General features: G+C 45.5%; 1 protein-coding gene across 2 annotated transcripts; it reads left to right on the top strand.

Moving 5' to 3' along the window:
- Positions 1-1,967: 1,967 nt before the first annotated feature.
- On the top strand, positions 1,968-16,865 carry CXCL12 (C-X-C motif chemokine ligand 12). Of its 2 annotated transcripts, XM_064662830.1 has the most exons (5): positions 1,968-2,142; positions 7,320-7,437; positions 10,939-11,025; positions 14,504-14,601; positions 16,397-16,865. In XM_064662830.1, exons 1-5 carry the CDS (start codon positions 2,082-2,084, stop codon positions 16,426-16,428), a joined length of 396 nt encoding a protein of 131 aa, XP_064518900.1. In that variant the 5' UTR covers positions 1,968-2,081; the 3' UTR covers positions 16,429-16,865. The 2 variants fall into 2 exon arrangements, with proteins under 2 accessions (XP_064518900.1, XP_064518901.1); XM_064662831.1 differs by lacking the exon at positions 14,504-14,601 and having other exon boundaries at positions 1,980-2,142; positions 16,397-16,539.
- Positions 16,866-26,141: the final 9,276 nt, after the last annotated feature.

Raw genomic sequence — 26,141 nt, 5'->3', positions numbered from 1 at the left:
CTGTCTCCTTCTCCTCGGGAGACTTGGTCTCCCACGCAGAGGTGGCGGTGGCAGAGGGGAAGGACAGCCGAGATGCAGGGGGACGGAGGCATCCTCCTGCCCTAAGGAGAAGGGTGTGGACCCTCTGATGCTGGAGCACTCAGCTCTCCAGAGGTGTAGGGAGAGCCCTTTTATCTGCGTGCTGCGACTCCTCGAATCAGCTCTGAAGGTCTGTCCAGACATTTCCTAGGATCCAAACAGTTTTCACCTTCAGTTGCAACACGTCTGCATGTCTGAGGGGGAGACTGCTACTCAGATTTGACTCTGATCTCGTTCCACATTCATCCAGTCTAATTAGATCCTTGGGCTGTTTTTCTCTGTGGCAATAGCAACAGCAGACAGGCGATTACTTTTAAGTGTTATTACTCTAAATAATTGCGTCTCTAAGTGTAGTGTGGACGTAACAGTGTATCTACTAAGTGCAGTGTGGATGTCCCCATGTGCCAGTGGTAGCACTGGTGGGACAGCAGCACTCCTAGTAGTGTTTGCAATTACGATTAGCTTCTCCTGTCCCTGCAGAGTGTCATAGCTGTCATGGCAGCAGGAGCCAGACTCACAGCGCTAGTTACAAGCATTGGCCCTTTCAGTGCATCAGGTTCCTGCACTACTGTGCTAGTTCACGGAAAAGAAAGGGGCGGAGGTGGGAACGAGATCAGTCTACACAAAATCAGCACTCCTTGGTAAGCAGAGACTAAGAAATACAATTAACTACGTTTAAGGAGCTGAATGCATATGTGTCAGGGAGGGTTCCTGTTAGTCACCCAGTGTCACTGCAAGCATTTCCCCTGGCCTCTAGAAATAATCTCAGTAAAACTACCACAGGTTAGCACAGGTACAGTATCTGGGCTCTTGTTTCCAACCTCACAGGCTGTGGTTGGGAGAGTTTGCAGTTAACCAGGATATAAAACAACTCTGCTGCTGTCTTTGTTGGCATTGTGAACTTGTCCTTTAAACAGTTCCATACTAGGATTAACTGTACCCACTTGCCTCCGCACTGTCCCAACTGAAGGTGCCTGTTTTAAAAGCAGACGAGGAGCCCAAGTTCAATCAAAGCCTCGATGTTTATTTAAAGTATTTAATAGCAACAAACAGGGCCCCGTGGGCTTGGGCTGCAGACAGCGAGGACATGCTTAAGTCGATTACACTTGACATTGCTGTAATAGCTGAGGGCAAGTGACACCCCTGGGCCTCCGGGCTCTTCAGGGCTACCAGGGCTTTCAGCCGAGGTGCCAGAGAGCCCAATGGCATCTGCAATACAAAAGAGGTGGAATGTTGGCAGCAAATGTACAGCTGGGTTCAGTTAATATGGGGAAGAGGTGACGTTTGGGGCCAAACACGTGCAGGCAAAAACTGAAAACCTGTCTCTCTCTTTTTTACCCCCAAATGCCCACAGAAACTTCTGGGAGGATACTTGGTATAAGGCGCTGGATCCTGTGCCCAGGCCACCAGTGTAAATCTAGATTCGCGCCCACCAGAGTGAAGAGGAAGCTTTCTCCTCTCCCTGGTGTGAACGCTTAAGGGACGCGTCACCTCCCGCTTCCCCGGATCGAGCAGCACTCTCTGGTTCAAGAACAGCGGGGCCAGGGTGCCCAAAAAGGGCCCGGACTGGCATAGTTTGGTGAGGAAACTTTCTCCTCCCGGCTAGGGCTGGTTGGGGTGATGGTGATCCCGTCCCCCCGCCGCAGCCCCGAGCCGCCGGGCGGGGGGGACCTCCGGGGAGCGCTCTGCCACTGCAGTCCCAGGGGGGCTCGGGGCGCGGGGCTGCGGGGGCAAAGCGCTGTGTCTGGGGAGGGGGGCTGCCGGAGCGGAGCGAGAAGCCCTCGCTCTTTTGGTTCCTTTCCAAGCATTTTTTAGCGGAGGAAGGATGTAATAACATGCCACGGGCAATAAATCATAGACTAGCTACTCCCCCTGGCTCCCCTCCCCCCTCCCGGCGGTCCCAGCCCCTCTATAGCGGGAGGGGCGGAGGGGCCGCCGGCAGAGCGCCGCGACCGCCGGGACGAGCAGACCAGCGCCTGCCCGCGTCCGCCACCCGCTCCAGCATGGACCTCCGCGCCCTGGCGCTGCTCGCCTTCGCCCTGGCCGTCATCTCCCTCTCAGAGGGTAAGTGAGCTGCGGGGCCGCGCCGCTCTCCCGCCTGCTTGCCGCTGGCATCGCTCCTGCCGGCAGTCCGTCCAGGAGCGATGGTCCCGCGGAAATCCCCGCTCTTCCCCACATTCCCCGCAGCCGGCCCGCTGTCCCGGCTCGGGCTCCGGCCGCGGCTCAGATGTGCGCGTCTGGCGAGCCCGAGCGATGGCTGTGGTGAGCTGGAAGCAGGCAGGCTCCCATCCCTCCCTCCCCTCCATCCCTCCCTGGCTTTTTTCAAAAAGCTGGCCAAAGCGGTCCTCTCTGCCAAACTCGCCCCAGATTGAAATCGTCTGGGGTAAGACTTTCAGCAGCGCTCGGTCTGCAGGGAGGTGGTTTGGCCGCAAAATATGCATATCGACTTTCCCTTTAGAAAAACCCAGCCCTTAAAGTTACAAGAAATTAGAAACAGGCTGTTGTTCAATTCCTTTTCTGTCCTCTGTTGTGATCTATCTTCCCTCAATCAGTGCAGAGCTGAGCCAAAGCGATCACTCGGCAGGAATTTACCGCGCCCCCGGCGCGGGTGCACGGGGAGGTTTCGGGGGGCGCAGGGATCTTCAGTGACGAGGGGTCTGGGGGGTCGCGGGCTGGCGGCCGGCACTGCTTTTGGTCTCGAAGGCAGCGGCCCCCGCAGTCATCCTTCCCGCACCGCAGCGCCGTCTCACAGCCCGATCGCCCCACACCAGTCCCCGCGGTCCCGCGTGTCTACCCCGAAGCCCGGCCACAGCGGCAGCTTCCCGGTTTGTTTGCCGGCTGCACTCCGTGGGTGCCGCTGGGTTCGGACAGCCCCGGAGAGCGCGGCAACCCGCGCTTCTTGCCCCGCATCCCGCGGGGAGCCCTGTACCCTGGGGCTCCGGGGGAGCGGGGACCGCGCGGGGCAGCCGCACTCCCCGCGCGTGGAGGGACGAGGGTCCTGCCCGCAACCTCTGGGCATCTCCCGGACGTTCTTCTTGCGTCTGGCTTCTCACCTGGCAGAGATTTACCACCACTTGTCCATTCATCGAAACCTCCCTGACTGGATAATAGGCGCTTTTTCAAACTTTCGCTCCCGTCCTATTCTCTCATTCTGTCGACCGAAACTTGGGTGTTCCCGACCCAGGGCGGCCGAGGATGCCCTCCGGTGCCCTCTTTGTTTAGCCTGAGAGAGTTAATTGCTCCCGAATATTTCCCCGATGCCTTTCCACAATACTGTCCTCGCAACAGCCCCGTCCCGGTGGAACACGGAGGGCACTGTCCAGCGAGCCGGCCCGGCCCAGGTGGGCTCCGGCCCGCGCCGCGTTCGCCGGGACCCACCACCCTGGGGCTGCAGACTGGGAGGCGAGCAGCAGGCAGCGAAGGCAGACCCGGGGGACCACGGGTGGCAGTGCCAGCCCCGGCGAGTGCAGGCCTAGAGGCATGGGAGTAGGGGACCGGGGGCTCAGGAGCTCTCCCTCTCCTTCCCTCTGGTAGCGCTTGGCTCAGGGTTGGGGGGCCCACAGAGCTGCCCGGCTGCACCTCGTTTCGCTCCTAGCGCGGCTGCACTCCCTTGCTGGCAGCGAGCGACAGCGGGTATCTTTATAGGGGGTAAGCGTGTGGGGACATGACTACCTGAGTAAGGAAAAGAGCTGGAGAGAAACTATCGTAAGGACAGTGACCCCCACCGTCTTGCAGCGATAAGAGAGTTTTAAGTTTTTTTGCCTATTTCTTTGCATGTGTATACTGCTCTCAACCCTGATCCAGATGAGGTCTTGCAGGGCTTCCTGGTACTGGAAGGCAGGTGAGCTCTGAATTCTTCCTAGTCACCTGGTAAAGTTCTATCTGTCTATCCCAGCTTTGCTTTCCAGGGAAATGTAGCTGTTCTAGACTTAAAAAGTTACCATCCATCTCCTGATAATGACAGATGCATCCTAAACTGAACAGAAGTAAAATGATGCTTCCATCAAATGTTTTGTCTATTCACGTCCAGCCTGCTTGCCTGGATATAGCTTCCCTCTTTATTCAACCATCCAGAGCTTCCTAGCCCACACAGCAAGTTACTGATGGTAACTTTGCAGAGCTGGCAACTCACTTCTTCCCTTACTGTCCAGTTTCAGTGTGGGTGAACAGAAGCAGATCCCTATGGGGTGAAATAGGTATCATCCAACATTGACAAGTCGCCACTCTGTGAGAGGGTTTTGTGTGTGCTTTCTAGAAAGAATTTGCCAGTAAAGGTGGGTGTTCAGAGCCAGCAAAACTCGAATTTGGGTGAGAAAGCAATAAAACTATTTATTATTTTTGAAAAGCCCAAACCCAAAACCCTTTCAAACTCTTCTAGTTGAGGTCAAAAGAGGTTCTTTTTTTCTTCTCATCTAAGTAAAATTAGGCTGAAGGAATGACATTGAGATGTCTGACTAGCATCTGGTTTTTCTGTAACTTTTGACTGTATTCTACCATTTTAACTAAATGTGCCAGACAGATAAAGGTCTCAAAAGCTTTATGTACCATCAGTTGCATGAAAACCGATGTTTTCATCTAACAGAGCAATTAACAGACTATATTAATTTGCCCCACTGTGAGAATGGCTTCAGCTTGTGCTCAGTGTTTGTTAGACATCAGAGACCTCCCAGAGCATTAACACTTGCAGTACACTTGTAGATGTTTAGGATAGTCGTGCTTATAGCAAATGTGGGTAGAGTCCTTCCCAAATCTTCCTTCTCGAAGCCTAGCCATGATGATGATGATGATGATGATGATGATGATGACATGTGTAGAATAATTAATCAGCTTAACCAGCCCTAATGTGCATGGAACAATATGTTTCAAATTTTGAAATGAAATAGGGAATGTGTTTGTCAGCCTCAAAGCAAGACCAGAAATGTCTCCTTCCTAAATTATGGCCCCCAGATGGCCCCTTCCCCCTCCTACTTTAGGAAGATAGGGGTTCATGTCTTGGGAGATGCCACATGCACTAGTTTTCCCTGTTTTTCAGCCTTGAGAGCACAGTGAACCAAGGGGCAGTGGCAGGAGATACTAGTTCCCTCTTAGTGGTACAGAGAGCTGACCTGATGGGTGCCTGTGCTGATGCTCCCTGGTGCTCAGTGCCTGTTGCTGATCATCACCAAGCAAAGGGATTCTTGTGCTGGGGGGGATTTGTCACTGAACACTGAATGCTAGGACTTCTCTTCCTTGCTGTGCTGAATACCTTTTCTTGGGCCAGAAACAACTTTAGGACTTACAGACATGTTAGTCATGGTTAAACTTTCTCTGCTCCTGATTTCAAGTGGTATGGGATTGAAAATACCGCCTCGAGTCTCAGAGAGGACAGGATTACATTATCAAATCATAGATCTGAACAGTTCATCTCTTGCATGTTGTTTAGGTTAAAGCTTGCTTAAACTTAGTTGGTACAAACTTGCAGAGACAGTGTCACTGCAGCTGTGCTGAGTGGTGTTGTATGACTGTATTGTTTCAGCCTCCCTTTGCAATACAAGCTCACAGATGTGTAGCTATCAGGCACAGATTTGCAGTGGAAAACCCTAGTGTCTTCCTCACTCCCTTTCACATTAGCACTAGCCAGTCTAAGGCATGTTCTCAAGGTTCACCCTGTAGCCCTCCTTCCTCCTCCCCCTGCAGATGGGAGCTTCTCCTCCCTTTTATTAACTCCTAGATGGGATCACTGATAGAAAAGTCCTTCAATTTTCTTAACCCAGATTCTGGTGTGAATCTAGAGGAGCTCTACTCCCACTGATTAATTTCACTCATATGGCATCTGATTCTGGTTTATCGCTTGGTAGAGGCACTTGGAAAAAAGGTTTCCCTCCTGAGGACAGGAAAATTTCACCTTGTTGTCTATGGTTATGTGTACTAGAGACAGGCATCGATAAATGTGTGATATATGTAGATCAGTTACCCTTTGAAAGCTGCCTCTTTTCTCACCTTCCTAGACAGCTGTTTAGAGATTCCAAGCCTTAGCTCCCCATCTGCCTTTAAGGGAACTGGATTTGGATGCTGCAAGTAATCCTGTGTGGTTAAACAAACAGGGCCCCAGATTGCCATGTGGTATCTCAAACCCTGTCAGATATAGATCTGACCATCTACAGCATGAGCCAGACCTCCAGGGTTAGGTATATGAATTTAATTCCTCCCAGAGACTGAAAACTGCTCCACTGGGAAATTGTTTAAAATCTTAGTCATCTCCTCCTAGACTTCCAGGCAAGACTTCTGTGTTTGTATTTTATTGCGCTTGGAGCTTTGAAACTTAGAGTACCTTACTCATGTGCACTTCGTTGCCAGTAATCAAATTCTCCCATGGACAAATCAGGTAGCAGAGGCTGTAGTGGGCTCCAGGCTGGTTTTCTCATGTATATGCATGCATATACATGGCTGATTTTTAGCCTAGGGCGTTAAACCTAATTCTGTCCCTAATGATGCCAGTGACAGAACTCTCCTCCAGTCCGGTGGCCCCTGAATAGTGTATTTAGGGCACCCTGCCTAATAACTGTCTCCTCGATTGCCGTTATTTAGCCACAGGCTGGAAATTCAAAAGACTCAAAATCTCTTCTGTAAAACCGCTTGGATCTCACATCTCTGAGCCTCACCTTCTTGTGCCTGTACCTCGGTTGGGAGTCAGAGCTGGCAGCAGTGGGGAAAGGTCAGCTGGGCCCTGGGAACGCCTGCAAAACAGGGGTTTTTCTGTAGCCAGTAAGTCCCCTGTGAAAAGCCTGCACCTGAGCCGATCCGTTTTGATCTGAACTCTTTGGAATTCATCGCTTTCTTCTGGCTACCTTCTAATTTGGCCTCGGGTCAAAATCGTTTGAGTAGAACAACACTGAGGACAAGTGCCCCCTCTTTTGGCCTTTATCTCGTCTAATTACCAGGAGCATCCCTGCACAATGGAGCGACTCCTTATTCTAATCTCTTCTACTTTACTTATCTTCATTTTCTTTCCCACTTCTTTTGTCTTTCAAAATCCCACGCACAGTTATTGAAAGGCTGGACACTGGGCTAAAGGGATTGTGCTCTGAGCTGTGAGCAAATGCTCTCCCAAAGTTACAGCTTTTCTACTGCTGTTTTTTCACCTGCATATTTGGAGGGAGTTCCTTTCTGTCGGCCCTGTTCTGTGTATCTGTGCTGCTGACCGGGAGCAAGAGGGAGCAACAGAGGGAGTAACGTGTCCTTTCCCTCCCTTTGTCTCGCAGAGAAACCCGTCAGCCTGACTTACCGATGTCCCTGTCGATTCTACGAGAGCAACGTGGCAAGAGCCAACATTAAGCACCTCAAAATCCTCTCCACACCTAACTGCTCACTTCAGATTGTGTAAGTCTTTTTTCATCTGGGTGCAAATCTCAGGTGTCAAAAAGAAGAGTCACAGAGCTGGTGCCTGCTCTGGTAGTTGTGTTTCAGTCTGTCTCATCCCATGATTCCATCTCTTCACCCCATATGTCAGATACAGCTGGACTCTGCTTTACCCCACATAAAGGAGCCCAGCTGGATGTTTCTCAGCTGTGTTCTACCTCTGTGATTTCCCTGTGACTCTGTGATCCCATGTCCTGTTCCCCCGTGGGTATGTGAGCAGCAATGTCAGACAGGCTGTCCATTGCCTTCAATGTGGAGCTTCACACCTTGGGGTAAAGACTTTACAGTGGGGTCTGAGTCTTCTAATTTCTCACTTTACCGTAGAGTGGAGCTAAACAAGCAGAAGGAATTCCTGTATTTCATGTATCCTCCACAGGAGGTACAGACTCTAAACATGTGATGGCCTGATCTACGAACACTTAACAGTGGCTGTCTCAGTAAATTCAAGCTGGACAGAAATTATGGCTTCCCAATGGAAAATAACCTCTTCATTTTTGCTGAAAAAAGAAACCCTGGTTTTCAGGAAAAATGGGGGGGGTTTCTGTTGGTTTTTGTAGATTCATGTGTGCGTGTGTATGTGTGTTTTAGGAAAGGTTTTTTGGTTCATGGGTGACCCCCTTCCTCCCCTCCCAGAATTCAAAATCTTCAGAAGAAGAGAAATAACATTCATCTTTTCATTGCATGAGAGCCTTACTACTATCGAGTTCTCTTGATCTCTGTAAGAGGGTGTCAGTGACTAGATCTGGTGTCTGTGCAGTCCCATTACTAGTGCGGTCTTTGACCCATGTGTTGAGCCCTTCCTCTTGCCACTCAAATGCTGTAAAAATCCGTTCTTGTCATCCAAAACATTTCTTCACTCAGAAAACTGGTGTGGTTTGCATCAGATTTCTCAGGAATGTGTATGAGTGTGTATCCATTCATGAAACAGTTTTTATTTATGATTTTTTTTTCTGTTTTAAATCACTCTGGGTATATCATACACATTTTATCATGTGTGCTTCTGCCTTAGGATTTGGTGGAGGACAGTGAGAAAAATGTAAGCCTCAGCTGAGAAATAATTTCCTTTCACAGAAATGGCAAAACCAGCTGTGACTAACTCCAATCTCTACCTATAAACAATTTTGGAGGCAAGCATCCAAAATGCAAGAGTACATGCAGTTGTGCTCTGGGACTGTCAGTGGATGTCATAAGGGTCCCAGTGCTAAGGCTTTGTAGAGGATTTTGAATTTTTTGGAGTAATTTCAAGAAAATGACAGCATTTAAGAGAGGATAGAGTATATACTTATCTCCTAATTAATGTAGGATTATAGTCAACAAAGATAGATAAGAGCATGAAATACAGAAACAGAAACATCTCATGTTCTTGTCCGTTCCTGCCCCAAATGTGTTTGTCTGTGGTACACAGAACACATGAACCTGTAGTTTACCATCTTTTTGTTACTTTAAAAAGTAAGGTACTTAAAAACCTCCCTCCAAATACTCTTGAAACATCATGAGTTTGAACTAGGTCTTTATCAAAACAGGAGGTAAAGTATAATCAAAACTAACATATGAATTTCTCATCTTGATGGTTTTAAGCATTATACAGTAAATAAATAAAAAGCTACTGTTTTCAGGAATAGAGAATCTAAGTGACACATATAGTTGCCAGGAAATATTTTGTGGTTTGTTTTTGGTTGTTTTGTTTTGTTTTTGTTTGGAGGGTTTTTGTTTGTTAGTTTTTGGTTTCTTTGGTGTGGGTTTTTGCTGTTTTGTGTGGGTTTTGTTTTGTTTTGGTTTTGTTTGTTTTTTGGTGTTGTTTTTTTCATGTGTGGTTTTTTGTTTTGTTTGTTTGTTTGTTTTGTTTTTTGCACAAATACATTTTCCTTTTTGGTTGAGGGGAATTGCACCTGAAAAAAAGTCTTAAGAGCAGGCTTTTGTCTTTCATTCTATTGGAAGTCATCTCTCCAAATCCAGGGAACTCCTCTGTCAATGTGTACTTCTACAAAGCCCACACTAAATTCCTTGCTTTTCAGTGCAGGGAAATAAGCATTTTTAGCATGCAACTAATTGCATTAAGTAGACACCTAAACCAGTCCGAGTTAAACACTCCATACAGTTGCCTACATCTCTTCTGTGACTGCACAGGGAGCAGGGGCTGACAGGCTCAGAAATAAATGTCTAAAGAAGTCAATGTCTTAATATTAGGTGAGAGGAATTGTGTTGTATGTGACTGGAGACTGGTTACGTGTGCTTTTGATTCTGTGTCCTGTGAGGCCAAGAATTCCCAGGCATTGCTAACATCAGCAAATCCATTCTTGTACTCTGTTGGTATCACTTCACTGGAAATGCTCCAGCTTGGCACTGCTGTAAGGGAAATATGAATTAAGCCCATTCATCTCTTTATTGGCGCAGGGATTGCAAAACGGATCTTCGATGTGTTTATGTTACAACTGTGTTGTTGCATAACTTCAGACCAAGGAGCCTTTTTGACCTGTTATTTCTTATGACATAGTTTTATATTCTGCAGATTTCATTTTATAAAGTGAGGAACATTTTGGCTCCCATCCAGAAAAATGTTTAAACAAGTACTGAACTTATTCGTATGGGCATTTCCATAAAATTGCTGTTCTTTGCACTTTTCCATGGTAGGCAGGCTGTTTAAAGGGGAAATTTTTGAGCAGCTGGGGCAGAGGCAGGGTACTGCAGGGAAAGAGGGAGATAACAACACTCAAGAGGCCCTGAGATCCCTGGAGGTCGAGACCTGCTGGTGAAAAGCTATTTGTCCTGCTTCTCTGAATGAAAGGTGCAGATAAGCACAAATTCAAGGCTGAATTCAAATTAGCTAAACAGTCTGGTGTGGGTAGTGCAGCTTGGACATCCAGGAGAACCCCCTCAGGAAGTTTCTGCCTTTGTTTCTAGTGCTGAGTGAATACATGAGGGAAAACCTGCCTCTGGCACTATGATACTTACAGTTGTCTTCCTGATTGCAACCTGTTAGTTCAGTCTTAATGTAATACAAAAAGCTAACAGGTGACCAGACCCTTTCAGAAAACTCAAGAGGTATGGTTTCATGTCTGTCCTCAAAATCTGTGAAACTTCAGTTTTGATTTGAGTCTGAAAGCTGTTCTTAATCATTTCCTTACAAAAATTACCTAAATTTACCATGTCAGTATTTCAAAATGAAATTTTTCCTGTTGTTGGCACTGAACAGCCCAGGTATGAATTGGAAATCTTACATTCAAATTGTGTATTTGTCCCACTCTCGCATGATTCCCACTAGAGACCACAAGAGCCAGCATCGAAGGAGACAGGTGGTACCAGTGCTTCCAAACCAGTGATATTTATAAAAGGTATCTTGAGGGTGGGTTAACCGAGAGCAGCACTGGCACCCAAGGAAAATAAGGCACCCAGGGATGGGTGGTGGGTGTGGGCTGAGGAGTGTTGCACATCAGACTCACTCTGACTTTTCTTCTTTGGCAGTGCAAGGCTCAAGAGCAACAGCAAGCAAGTATGCATTGATCCCAAGTTAAAGTGGATCCAGGAATATCTGGAGAAGGCTTTAAACAAGTAAGGCAAGACACAAATGGACTTAACAGCTAACATCCTGAGTTATTAAAGGGTAGAACATTAAGGGCTGGCTTTTACCATGTGGACAAAGTACTTGTGGAATCAGATATTGTTTTGAAGAAGGGTTTGGAATTGACCTAATTTGTATTAAAACAACAGCTTCTAGTATATCCTAGATGTTAAACTAAGAATTTTGCCAGAGTTTGAGGCAAAATCAATGCCAATGAATATGTTCTGGGGTCCCAAACTCATCCTCTTTTTAAAAAAAGCCGTTCTCCCAAGGAAAATTCTTCCTTTATGCCCCCTCCTCCCCAAGCCAAACTACAATTCCTTCAGAATCTATATCGTTCCAGTGTCTTTGGAGCCCCTTCTCCATGTTATACCAGGACTCTGATTGCACAGGCAGCTGAGGCCTAGGGCACTAGAAATTGTCTCTCTGCTGGCCAGTGTGGAGCGCTAATAATGTCGGCCGAGGCGAGATGTGCTGACACGAATAAGGCTTTCCCATAAGGCCAGAGGTAAACCAGCCAAACTTGGCAAATTCAGACTCTTTAAATCTGTTTTTATTACCTTTGAAAGTGGTTGATCATGTCTACTTTGAGGTGGACTCAGTCCATATCTGTTCAATTTTACATCAAGAAAGAAAGAGCAGCACAGAGCAAACTTCCGTGTTGAGCTGCAGGGGAGGGCTCCAGCCTTCCAGGTTTAGAAGATGAGACAGGTGATGGTACAAAGCATTTCCTTGCTCTTAATCTAGCAAGGCTGCTGTTGATTCAGCAGCAACATTTTGGCCAGCAAGCCTACCTGTGCAGTCAGTATCCCTCTCACCCTTGCCCACCACATTCCCACCCCTCAGTAACTGCGCTGTAACCCTGCTAAACCTTGTCCCCCCTGCATCTGTGGGGTGAAGGCAGGGCTGGAATCCAGTAATTTGCAAAAGCAATGCATTATTGGGGAAGGTATGGCCCTAGGGCAGATGTGAGGCACAGGTAGCTGAATGCCCTCCACTGTTTGCTTTGTAAATGCATCTGCCAAACAAGGGGTAGAGTTAAAAAAAAATAAAATTCTTTATTGTCCTCCCCCACACACACCCTGTGTTCTTACAATAAGCAAGGGGGAAAAACACTACCAGAAGTAGAGAGATCCCTCCATGTGTCCCTTTAATCACCACACTGGGACCAAGAGTGAGGAGGAAGAAGGAAAGAAGCCAGCTGTGATTCCAGCCCTGACAGCTCTTCCCATCTCATCCAAAGCTCAGTGCCTTCTATGCTGCCACCACTCAGCCCTTTTGTCCTTTGGACAAATTCTCTGTAGAAGTAATCCAGGTTAATGCTGCCAGGATGGCTTTGGGTTTAGATACCACCTAACCTAAGAGTAGGATGTGGCTCATGCTGACTATCCTAGGGACTTGAGCTACTCTGTTTTACAAGTTGGGAAAGTCCTCAAGCTCCTGCTTGAGCTTCTGTTTGCTGTCATCCCCAACCTGAAACTTAGGAGGCACTTTAGAAATGTGTAGGGTTGGGCAAATGTGATTGTGTGCCTGTCTGACTTAGGGGAACAACTCAGCTGGAACACGATCTGCTCTCACTTCCACTAGTGAGAAGTGGGCCAGCTCTACTGAAACCAATGAGTCTGCCTGATCTCCAGCCAGATTCTGGGTTTTGTTTACCTAATCCAATTCTGCTAATTTGGTGTATTTCATCCTGGTTTACACTGAGTAACAAAAGAGAATTTGGTCCCAGCTCTATGAAATGACAGAAAACATATATCTCCATCACCTAATCCTGTAATCATTGCATTGTTTTCATTTTCCAACTAGTAATGCTAGCACCAGTGGCATTTTCATGCTCCACAGACAGTCAGGGTCTGTCTGTAGCATTTTCACAAGGCATGTTTTCGATATATTTTAGTGCACAGCTTTGACTTCTTCTGAAACGTACTTTGGAATACATTTATAGCGCATCAAATAATTCATATATTTGAATTGGAGCCATATGAATGTTGGTAGTTTAAAACACCGATATCCCTCTAAACTACTAACAGCTTGTAAAATGAATCTATATAGATCTATAAATGTTAATGTAGCTATCAGTTTCAATCAGCCATATATTATATTTTTTCACTTGTACTGAAATTGTATTAAATGTGACATTACCCTATATGCACTAGCAATAAAATGGCTAATTGTTTCATGCTATGAAAACCCAATTGTACATGGGAATTTATTTTTCTGTAATAAAATCAATACGTTTTGTAGAAAGGGCTCTTGTAATTGTTTAAGTAGAATCCAAACTATGAAGACATCTTAATCTATACCATCACTTCAATATGAGAATATCTTCAGTGTTATAATCTGAAGCTAAGAGCAAGGAAAAGTTCCTAGAATAGTAATCCAATAAAGTTAATTGTGAAACCAGAGATAGTTTCTAGTAGGGAATTATTTTGCTCACTAATTCTGCTTAGGCTTTATTATTGCTTTATATTCATCACATCTCCATGTAATATACACACTCATGAGAGACATCAGTAAAATACATTCAGGCTGTCAAGAATTCAAATTCCTTAACTGGCTTTAAAAATCATTGAACAGCTGCTGTGGCCAACATCATTCAACATTCATTCATTTTATAGACCAGGGGCAAATCAGTCCTTTCTTGAAATAGCTAACAAATCCTCTATCACTTCCAGGCAATCCTAGTCATCATTTACAGTACATTGACTCCCTTTCCCTTCTCCTTTTGTAAAAGGATAATGCAAAATCAGGTCCTTACAGAGTTAACAGAGCCCAAAATAAGCAGAGACCATCTTGTCCACTGTCATGTTAATATAGTCCCACTGCAGAACTTCCCTCAGTCCAAGATCCTGGAATCCATTAAACTCAGCCGCTACTGTAGGCACAGAGAAGAGAGCTGACGGATTTGGAGAAGATAATAAAGTCACATGGGAAAAACCTTTGCTGGGAGAAAGGAATGGAAACTCTCAGTACTGCTGCCTTCCTACATTGTGTTGGGAAACCCCAGTGTGGCAGCTCTTCCTAATTTCTGACCTCATTTGTAAATAAGGGCTGAAGTCCAAGATGCCAGAACAACAACCTCCCAGAACTCCACCAAGTGTGTGTGGGGTAAAGGCCCCACACGGAGGGGGACAATGTAGGTGACTGTCTTTATAGCCTTGTTTTAAGGCACTGAATGCCCACAAATCTCCTTAGAGTAGCCATTGGTTCTTGCTGATGCATTTGGGGAGGGTTAGGCATTTTGGGTGAAAGGGTTGTTCTGGCCTTAGAGTTTTCAAATGTCCTGCCACCAGGGCACTTCCATTTGCCTAGCATTCCTATGAGGCAGAGGGTATATGAAAGGGGATATTATCATCATTTGCACCCCGTCAGCAAGATGCGAAAGAACCATAGGATAAATGTGAATAAGGCCTTTGTATATGGATAATTTATGGCAGTCTTTTTTGTATTTTTCTTTTAATTTAGACCACGTCATCGCACTCATAAAAAAAAGCAACAGAAGAAACGGGGCCCCCTCTGCCCTTCCCGTGCAACATCACTAAAGTCTCCAGGGAGAAAGAATGGTAGGAAGCATTAGTTTCTGAGCTGGGATACTTCAGGTTCAAATCCCTGCTCTTCCATTGACCATCATATGGGATCTTGGGCAAATATATTAGCTTATCCAGACCTCCATTTCCCCTTATATTTGTTGAGAATAACATCTCTACCCCTCCTGCAAAGGAATATTATATAGATAAAACTCTGAAAAACAAGGGGAAATTTTAGCCACAACAGATGTGGGAAAATTTTCCTATTTTACAATGGGAAAATGGACACACAAAGAGGCCAAAATAACACTGAAAAGTCAAAGTCAAAAACAGGGTAAAGGTTTGGGAGCTCTGTTTCTTTTAGGTCCAGTATCAAACTGACAGAGTTTAAATATAAATAATGAATTTGCTACTGGTATTTTTTAATGACAAAAGCAGCACCACGTGGTGACAACATGATTTGGTGCATGGGTTGATGCCTTTCCTATGGGAGATGCTAGGCAAGTCCCAGAGAATGGTATTATATATACCAGTGCTCTGGATGTCCCAGTTGTTTTCATTATCTCACCAAAGTGGTTTGTCCGGCCTTTATGCACCAAAAGAAGTAGGGTTACTGCTGTGGGATATTGGAAAAGATATCTTCAAAGAGGAAAATTTTCCTCATGGCTTACTCATCCTTTTTGTACCCAGATGAGTTTCTGAGACTACTTTTACTAGGAGTAGCCACAACTGTCTCTGACTGTGGTCACACAGACTTGTCCAGCAGACATTGAAAGGGATGTTTGACAAGACACATCGGGACATCAGAGTTTTTGAATACCTGGTGTTTACCCTCTGACACTTGTAACTCAGCCTTAGTGACCTCATCTAGATTGCAAAATGTTGATCAGCCTGGAGCAGGAGTAGGGGTCACTTCACAGAAAACCTGGAGGCCACCGATGCAAACTGCCTCCTTGTTCTGAGTGCACAAGACACTTGTACAACTTGCCTAACCCACACTCTCCTGGGTGCCATGCTCACACTGAGACTGGGAGTCTCAATGTGTGTGCATCCCACCCTGAGCTCCCAACCTCAGCACCTCAGGCCTCACACATTTACTGTGCAACCTGTGGCTGCCTGCCCTCCCTGTCACCCCACCTTCACTGGGCAGCTGTCACCACAAGCTCTGCTGTGCTCCCCAGCTGTTTACAGAGGGAGAGTCCCAGAGCAGGGAGGCCGTGGGGATGATTCCTGGATGGGCAGCACACTGTGTGCCTCTGCTGTCCAGCCACCTCATGGTGGAAGCCAAACACCACCAAGAGCAGAGCACAGGCTGCCTTCTATGTTCTTCAGTCCTCACAGAGACCAGGCACTCTCTGGAACTGCAACCTGTGATCTCCATCAGTTGTGGGCTAGGGGCAGGTAGAGGAGGCATTCCCAGTGCCACTTGCTCCACTACTGGGGCTGCTCACAAATGATTAATCCCTCCTTTCCCTGCTGGTTTTTTTTGCTGAGTTTCTTTGCCCACTGATAATTCTCTGCTCTGGCTTTCAAGTCCAGAATAAGCTTTCTAGCCAGCCTTCCTCCTATGTTAGTTCTGAACACCTTACTAACTCTTATGAGCACAACCTGCCCAAATAACACCCGTTGCTGGGTTTGCCCTGTTGAGTCCCAGTAGCTCTTTGTGGAGAACTTCTCCCAAAATGTTCAGCAAATACTAGTTGGAGGGGCTACAAAAGAAATGCCTTTGGGTTAGTCCAAACACAGATTTGCTGTTTGACTAGGCCTGATATCAAAGCTCTTGCAACTGAAATAAACCTTAATAGTGTTTCACTCTGTTCTTCATCAACAGGAGGTTCAAGATGTAAGAGGCAAGCATTGTAAGCCGTCTACAGGATTTCTTACTGTAGGACCCAGAGAGCAGATAACCAGTATTAGGGAATGAATACATTTTACTGTTATCATACAGCACAAAAGCAACGCTTCACGCATTTCCAAAGGGTTTTTTTTTTCTCATTTGGGTTTTTTTCCCCCTTGCACAAATTGATTTGCTTTCACAGTGCTATTTTTATATAGTTAAGATGTAACTATTTGAAAAAAAAATGTTTTTTACAGGTTGGTTTATTACCTAGCACTGGGGGCAGATACCAATTTAAACTAACCCTATGTTATATAATATTTTATTACCTTTGTTATGTAGAGGTCCTGCTTTATTTAACTTTCTTTTGGTTCATGCAAGTCTCCTGGAGTTTTAAACCGAGAAGGACATGAACTGTACAGTGCAATGATGTTGTGTGTAAGTAGTGGAGGAACTCCTTGCCTCCAGAAGTCATAGAGGCCAAGAACATAGGAAGGCTAAAAAAGCATCAGATAAAAGTAGACAGCATTACCCTGGGTGGCATTTGGAGTGAGGGCTAAAACCCTTCTCTGAAGATCAGAAACTTCGGTCACAGCTATGAGCAGCTGAGCCAATGCACGTTTGGTATTGCAAGGTGCTAGTACTTGGTTTGTAGTAGTTGTGTGTGTTAGGAGCCACAACAGCAATCTGATGTCATCTGGCATTTCCTATGTTCCTGTGTTTCTGATGACAAATTTAGCAAAAAAAGAAGGAATGGGTTATTAAAGCTCTAAGCACACGACCGGAGTTGCAAGTCACCGGAGAAGTCAGATATGCTACCATGCACCAGGTATCTCTTCCCACCCATCCACAGGAGGTGACTTCAGCTTCCTGGTTGGCTTTGCACTGAAGTAGGCTGAGATGCATTCACCCTTCACCAATGATGCTGTAGGTCTGCTACTGAACAGCCACACCTCCCTGAGGGCAGTCACATCTTTGATTGCTCTGGAGATACGCAGAAGAGGATATCTGGATGTATCTTTGGAAAAAAAGAGATGCCTGGGGCAAGAGAGGGTCTGTCCAGTTTTTGGAAGGAGTGGTATTTCTTGGGTGTGGAAATGAAGACCAACACTCACTGTTCACCAGCAGTCATGGCCTCATTTGCTGGTGAACAGAATAGCCTCTGGAATTTCCTTTGCAAAGTACAGCTGGGGACAGGCACCACTCCTTGCACCAATCCCCTCTCTAAGCCAGAAGTTTCTTTTTCCTGATTCCTGCCTGTATACACAATATCTGTTATATAGTGTATGGAAAGATACCTGCAGCACTGATAATGATGTTACGGTGTGCACTGGGATCTGGGGGGAAGCACATTAGTGCAGCACAATGCTTGTGTTTGTGTGTATCTGTCTGTATTGTAAACAAAAAATGTTGTAAGATTGTCTTTTTTAGTGAGCTGGTTGCTTCAAAAGGAATATTCCCTCTTCCCTGTGAACACAAAGGAGTGTTTCACTAAGCACTCCTTTTTTGTGGTAGGCATCTTTAATGCCAAAGCGTCACTTTGGCTAGCCAGGGACTACCTTATTTCCATGTGGATTCAGGTAAAAATCTTGTAAGTATTTTCCTCTCTGCAAAACAGGGCTATTGCAGAGAGTCCTTCAGCTCGGACCACATCACCTCATTTGCTTTAAAGCAGAAACCAACTGCTGTGCCTAAAATGTTTGTGTGTGTGAGTTTGACATTCCTTCTCTTGTCATCATACCAACCTGGTGCTTAAGTATTTTTTGTCTCTGTTTTGAAAGGTCTGGTACCACTGTATTTGACGAGAATTGGAGTGTTGATTTAGTATGAGTAGGATCAGATCCTCTCTTTGAAGGCTAAAGACAGAAAGAAATTTTATGAGAAAACCAGAGTTTCTAGTATCCTCCCTGGAACTATACTTTATATCATAGGGTCCATCTCCTGTCCCACATATACACCTGCAATTGCTAGTGGTTTGTGAGAGGCAGACTTATGTGTGTCACGGCCAAGAATGACTGCAGGGAAAGTGTGCAAGAATCTTGGTTTTGACATAGACGCAGAACTTCTCAGCCAGGAAGGTGCATTCTTCACACATAATTCCTATCAAAGGACAGCTTGAGGTCTGATTCATTCCCATTGGAGTAAATGGAGACTTAAATAATTCTCTGATTTTGATTCAGCAGCATATCTTGCTAATGATAATAGGGGCCATGACCATTTTTTTCTGGGGGAAACATTGGCTTTCTGGTGAGAAGATGAGTGGGTAGATGTGACTGTACAGCTTTGCCAGCGCTCTGCTGCAGTCCTTGTTAACAGGGAGTGCATCTGGGGTCAGCACCGTCAGGGAAAGGTCCCTGGGAACATGCCAACCCCACATTACAGCCTGGCCAAACAGACTGCTTTGACAGGAGCATTAAGATGGGCAGTGCTGAAGCACCCCAGCCAAACCCCAGGGTCCCAGCTCTGGACAGTGTAGCCAGGTAGAGGAGATACACCAGGAAAGGGGGTCACCTGTCAACCTTCTCTTCTGGGTGCAAACCAGTGAATGCTGCAGGGGTAGACTGTACTAAATGAAGGGCATTAGCTCCTGGGAGAAGTGCATGAGTAGCAGCAGGAAGGAAAGGCACTCCATGCAAGACTGGGAAAACATTTGCAGCCAGGTGATGATTGTCTGGGTGCCTTGTGGGCCATCTGCCCCTGACATTTCTTGAGACCCACACAGTGACCTGGGCCCTGACACCTCTGTGCTGGTAACACTTCACTACTTACATAGCTGAGACCACTCAGGGCATGGGGCTGGCTCTCGGGGGCCAGCACCATGTCCCTCTCTCACCTGGGAGAGGTTGAGCACAGCGTGAATGCAGACGTGGCACAGACCTGGCCAGAGACTTAAATGAGAATCTGCTAAAAGCTTTCTCTTGCTTTAGACCAAAATTCAACCTTGAGTGGGAAGCTTTGCTCTGTGCCTGACATTATTTGCATGATGCATTGGGAAGAACAGCCATGCCCTTCACACTGGAGAAATCAGTTACTGGGCTGCCCCAGTGCACCACATGTCATTCCTTCCCTGCACCATGACTGGAGCAGGCTGAGAAGCAGCACTAGCAGAGTCTCGCTTGGGGAGAGAACTTGGTTTTCCTTTCTGCCTTTAACTGTTGACCAAAGACAGAATCAGGGAAAGGAAGCGTGAGGAGATGGGAGTGAGATAGGGACCACATGTGAAGAGGATGGAAAAGAGATGGCACTGAACTGTGCTGAAAAAGCAGCTTCCATAAATGTGAAATCATCATGTGGGTATTTTCAATGTGCAGCTGTCAAATCCCAAGGTTGGATTATTTTTTAAGACTAGATGGTATTTATTGCTGTGTAAATTTTTTATTTATACTAGCTTTATACTTGTATGTATGAATATGTTATCTGAATTCTGCCTGAGGAAGGATGAAGGGTGACTTTCTGATGTGTTTTTAACTAAGGTGTTTTAGAAATGATGACTGTTTATTTTGCAATGAAGGCTATATTTGAAGTTAAATATACACTTTCTGTTGAAAATGCAGTTCCTATAGAATTCTTTGTGGCCATTTTCCATTTGCTAGCCTCTAAAGGGTCCTCCTTTTCTCTGGCAAGTAGTTTTGAGTGATGTGATTTATAGTAGCCAGGATTTTTTGTGAACTCATCACCTAAAATCTGATTTTTTTTCTTTACCAATATCCCACCAAGACAAGCCTTGTCTGAAAAGATGAAACCCTGGTGGCCACAGAGAAGAAAACATTATCATGATGAAAGGGCTGCATGAACCTCCCATCTTCCACTCCTTAACAACTCAGTTTTGTCAGAATTGTCACAATGTGGTAAATACTGTACTTTATATTTTTATTAAGCAAAAAGAAGTATCTTCCCAAATAATGTGAAAAGGGTTTTGTATTTGTGTTTCTTTAAGGCAGCTTTTATGGAGGAGCTATATTATGCTTTTGAAATTACTCCTTTCATAGAAAATTTGGAAAAATAAACATTTATATTGTTGTAATTTCTCCCATAAATGTGTATGCACTTAAAATTTTCATAATAAAAATGTCTATCCAAGTTAAATTTTTACTCCTAATTTTTTTCCTCACATACAAACAGCTACAAGTTCCACTCAGAAAAAATGTTCAGAGGTAGTTTAAGTAAATGTCCAGTTTCAAGGATGCTTCCATATAGCCCCAATGGCTCAGACTCTGCAGGGAACTTGAGGCAAAGGGCCCATGGGTCTTGCAGGGAGAAGCAGCCCAGCAGACTGAAATGGGCCATCTTCAAAGGGAAACACTACCATTTGCTCCCTAAACAGAAACCCAAAATTTGATTTTACTCCTTTTCCCCAAACTTGTCCCTGCAGCATTTTGACTTCAGTGGAACTGAGAACTGTGAGCTGATTTTGCTCCAGCAACAGTGATGTCATCGTCATCTGTGCTGAGGAAGGGATAAAGGTTTCTCTGAAAAGCCTGAAGGGTGTCAGGGGATGCATTTGGCAAAAGGCAGATGTAAGAAACGCTGTCCTTGGGTCAATATTCAGTTTGGAGGTGAAGAATGGTTTTGGAGGCTTGTAGAACTGACCTGAGAACGTGGTGGTATAATCCTAACTTGGATAATGTTGTAGGAAATTTACTACGTGTTTAAAACTATGAGTTGAAAACTGTCTTGTCACTGCCTTTCTCCATCTCTGAGTTCTCATGGCAAGGGGAAATATGTTTCCTGAGGTCACCCTGGGTTCCCCACACTGACCTCCTCCAACATGCCCATCCTCCTCCATCCATCCACAGCAACAACACAAGTGAATCCCAGCAGTATGTACAGCTCTGGCTGGAGCAAAGTTTAGGGATAGTTTAATATAACAGAGAAACAGTACTTGAGCCTTACCAAGCTTCTTGCTCAATAAATATTTCTTGGCCAAATTGACGCAAGGCAAAAGACATGCAAGAAAAAGGAAAAAGGAAACTCATTTGACTGATGATCCCATTGCAAATCCAGCAATGATTTACTAAGACACTATGAAAATCTCAGCAGGTAATTCTGAGTGCAGATGGTTAGTGAGAGATTCCCAGGGCACTGTGAAATGCATTGGGAGTAACTAGCTACAAAATTACATATTAAGCACAAACCCCATGTTCTGTGGTGCCCTTTGCCATGCCTTTCATCAGGTCTTTTCTCTTGAATGTGAAAGTTTTGGTTCTTACTTCCTCAGCAAAGCATCACATCACTGTATTCATAAACTGCCTAGGAATTGGAGGTGAAGCCACCTTATTAGCACATCTGGCTCTCTTCATAGGCAGCTTTCCAACATTAGCAAGCTGAAGGAAATCAGCTGCATTCATGGCCTCAGCCATCCTGACACTGATTATGGGCTGGATTTATTAGGTCCTGGCATGGTATAGGTCAGAAGACAACATGGTAAATGCCTCTGCTTTGTAGGACCAGCTGCGATGTTACCACTGAGGATGTTACCTCAGATGCTACATGGTAAGGGTCACTCCTAGCTTCTAGTGAGCATTTGCCTGTTTTAAAAAGCTACTTGCTCTCAAGTCATCCCAAGAGTCCTTCAGACAAAACAAATATCCAGATTCAAGACTAGCAAAGGCAAAATTAAAAAAACAAAACCAAAAACCCAAGGTCTAGAAGCTGAAGCCAGATAAACTCAAACTGAAAACAGATTTTTAAGTGTGGAACTGATTAGCCTTTGGAACACATTCCCCTAGAGAGGGGGGAAGGAAAGCCCTAATCCTTCCTATGCCTTCAGATCAGGGCTGAATGCCATTGTGTTGTTAGCCATACACAGCTCGCTGGGCTCTCAGGGGACATGGGGTGAAGTTCTCTTGCCTCTGTTACCAATAGTGTCAGACAAGATGAGCTAAGGATCTCTCTGGCCTCAGAAATACATATGCAGAAAACCTCAGTTCCAAGGGAGCATTCCTCACCTGGTCTGTGATTAATAACACCCGCATATCATCAGCCATCCCAGCTCCATTTCGACCAAGGCTGAGGAGGACTCCTGCTGTTACACAGGAGACAGATTTGAGGTAAAAGGATTCTATTTCTGGTCACAAAGGTTGCCCTCCAGCTGCAGGGGCAGAGGTATGGCAGTGAGAGAAGTCTGCAGCCCTTTCCCAGGTCCATGCACCTCCCAACTCTGGGAGGGGAGGTCCGCTAACATGGTTCCCCCTGGATCACACTGCTCACACTGATGATCTTGTAGGAACTCCTGGAGTTTCTTCCTTTGTCCCTTTTGCCTCTTACCCTTATTTCTCGTTTGTTCTCTCCCCTGGCTCTTTGGGGGACTTTCTCTTTCCTCTCAAACCTAGTTATCCCATCCTAAGGGGCAAATCTTCATGATTTAAAGCCATTCTCTGCCAGTTATCAGCACCTTCCTCCTGCTTCCTCATCCTTGGTTCTCTCAGGCTAGGGCCAGTCATCCATTTCCAGTCTCTGAAAGGGGTGGAAGGACATTTCCCTTCTGTCCTTTGCAGTCACTGTATCAGAGCAGGATCCAGGGTCCTCTTGGAGAAAAGACTGCTGCTGTGGAGCTGTTTATCTTTTATGCTGTGGGGCTCATTCCCATCTGTGAAGTCTGATCTATCTTCCCCTGCCTGCACCAGCAACACCCTTTGACACATCAGCCTGTCCTCAGCTCCCAGCTCCTCCTACAGCCAGCCATTCCTCACAGTAGCTGCTGAGGAAAAACAACCACCTCTTACTGCTGCCTTCTCACTCACTGCCAGCAAAACAGAGCCAAACCCTGACACACTGGCTTTGTGAGCTGGTAGAACCAGGGTAGTGCTTTAGGCTTTCAGCAAACCCAAGTCAGACCACCGTGGCTGGAACGGAAGGTGAAGTCTAGCACACTCTGTTGAGAGGTGGAAGAGCACAACCTAAGAACAGAAGGACAGAGGTTTAAAATGCTGCTGTAGCTAACTGAAACCTCCAAAACATGTGTGATTCTTCCATCCCAAAGATCAGCAATCAATTCCAGCTGCCTAGCATGCCGTGTGATTTATTGCAGTGCTTGGAAGAAGACTTTGGCTGTCGTGAAACATATTTGTATGTTGCCTGTAAAAACAGCAAATCTGAAGAGAGGACTCTCTGGATGTGATTCTGAGTGTGTAACAAAACAGAGATCACCAAGTCCTTCCACTCACAGTACCATACCAATACATAAAGCCAATGTAAGTTTAGTATCTAGCACGCACTATCTGTTTTGCCTCTGAGCACCACAGAGAGACTTAAAATACTGCAGACTATACTGTACAATTCCTATGCAAAGGGAAGACTACTTACAGGAGCAAATGCCAAGCCCCATTGCATAGCCTAGCCTGCGTTTTCTAAATTAGAGCCTTTCCACAGGGCAGAGCACTAGTAAAATAGTTCTGCACATAATATTTGGAAATCGAGAAAAAAGAGAGGAAATACTTCTTTCTTTAAAAATATAAATATTATGAATGCAAATAGGAATCTGACCCTGTAGGCCTGTTCTACAGCCACAAAAGCAAGTGGATCACTACCATCATGCTATGTGTCCACGTTCAAAATTAAGGTCTTCATAGTAACTTTCAGTTACTCGGCTTGGTTGTTCCAGTGATTCTCCTACCTGCATTATTGCCTGCTAAGCAATGTGCCCTAACCCTGTTACTGAGGTATTGGTACCACCCTCCCCACCCCTTGGGATCTCCAGAGCAGTCATCTGGTCTTGCCAAGAAGGGGCATTTCCAGAATTTATGTGTTGTACAAGCTTGTACTCCCCTCCTCTTTCATCTCATCTCCCAGTCTGAATTTCTCTCAGTCCATATTTTGGACAGGGTCCTGTTGTCCAGGAGTTGCACAAACACAGTAGGATAAAGACAATCCCTACCTGATAGATTTCATGGTCGAAGATCTGCTCTGCTGGGCTCTTAGTCAAGCATACATGTTGCAAGAAATGCAAGTCTCTATCTCTTCATTGTGTGTTGGACAATCATCACACCAGATGCAGGATGGCTTGTCAAGCAAATAAAGAAGTACAGATCATCTAATTTCACATTCATCTCTTCCACCATATGCAAGATTTGGTTAACAGAAAGGTTTTCAGTTCCTTGGAGGGGTGGAGTGTTGTAAAAAGATAATGGAGAAGAGACAAGGAAAAGCAAAGCTTCCCAGTCATTCAGTTACAAGAGATAAAGCCCGGAGAGCGATGCTCTGCAAGAAAGAGATGAGCAGGTCTGAGCTGTGCAGCTCCCTCCACAAAGTCCCCCCGTGGCTTGTTCCCATGTGCATTTTAGCAGCACTCACCCTGTGTATCACTGTTTTGGGCACCCAGCCATTCTCGCTCCTCCCTTCCTCTCCCTCCTCTTGCCCTTGCTCCTTCCTCACTTCTAACTACTATAAGATTTCTCTTTCCTGCTGCCATATTATTTGTTGCTGACTTTGGACATTCTTTATGGCCTTTCATCAGGCTTCCCATTGCTCACACATTCTGCACTGGTTTGGCCTGCTCTGCCTTTTGTCTGTACAAAAACAAAAGCTTCATCTGTGGCCCAGAGACCACGGTGACTTCAGGGCTTTCCCAGTGCCAGCACCTAATTGCAAACAAATGGATGTCCCCAGCTACATATCCAACAATACTGTGTTTTGGGTGGGAGGGCCTGATTCTGCTCCTGCTGCACTGTGTGACTGGTGAAAGGCTCATGATTTACAGCAGTGTATCTCACATTACCATCTGGCCTTCAGCAATCTAGTTGCCTTGGATGAGAAGGCATAAAAGCTGCACAATGCTCATGACATGAATATTTCTAGTGTCTGTTTCCCTTAATGTCAATGCATAAGGGGGAGTTGATTGCAATGAACAATCTGTATACTCTTCTGAAAATCCTGACAGAGCACAGAACTAAATGGCACAATGTTTCCACTCCATTTCTACCTCTCTTTGAAACCCACAAGGGGATCATCACTCCATGATAAGGACTGCTGCATATGCAGCAGGGCATCGTGTGGCTCACATGCTGTGTGCAGGCTCTGTGCTGCCCGCATGTGGAGCTGCTTGAAAACTGGACTGGCATCCAGAAGAAAGAAGGAGAGATTCCCAATACTCTGACTTTTTTTTTATTCCAAAGCAGGTCAGAAAAAGTCTGAATATCATGTTTTCTAATGGAATGGACAGTTTGGAAAGGATTCAGTCAGGAAATGACAAAGTAATTTTTTTCTGCTTAAATTGACAGAGAGCTGGCTTTGCCTATGTGTCATACTGACTGATAGGAGTTGTAGTTCCAGCAATCCACCCCACCCTGGGTTTCCCAGGCTAGCCTGCATCTTCTATACTGCAATGCTGTCATGGCCCATCTATGACTTATTGGAACATGTCAGCCAAAGGTGTTTCATGGGGTTTATAGTTTCGCCAGAGCACCTAGCTCATAAAAGATACTGAGAGCATGAAGCAGAATCTGGGAGCTTGGGCAGGCACTGAGCAGATCAATTTAGTCTGAAATTTTTCCATTATTATTTGACCCCCAGCAGACAGTATAAAAATTTCTGCAAACTTCCCCTGAAAAACTTCAATTTCATGGAAATTATTTTTAATTACATAAATACTTTGGCAGAAAATTCTCAATCACCTCTAAATTTTCTGACAAGTTATCACTTAGCTGCTGTTTATTATTTTATTTGCCACTCTTCAGCTTATTTGGCTTAGCTGGGGAATCATTCTCAGATATTGATCAGCAGATCAACAATCCCAAGTCCT

The sequence above is a fragment of the Pseudopipra pipra genome, chromosome 8 (assembly GCF_036250125.1).
Source record: "Pseudopipra pipra isolate bDixPip1 chromosome 8, bDixPip1.hap1, whole genome shotgun sequence".
NCBI classification, from domain to species: Eukaryota; Metazoa; Chordata; class Aves; order Passeriformes; family Pipridae; genus Pseudopipra; species Pseudopipra pipra.
This window is presented reverse-complemented; position numbering and strand designations above follow the sequence as displayed.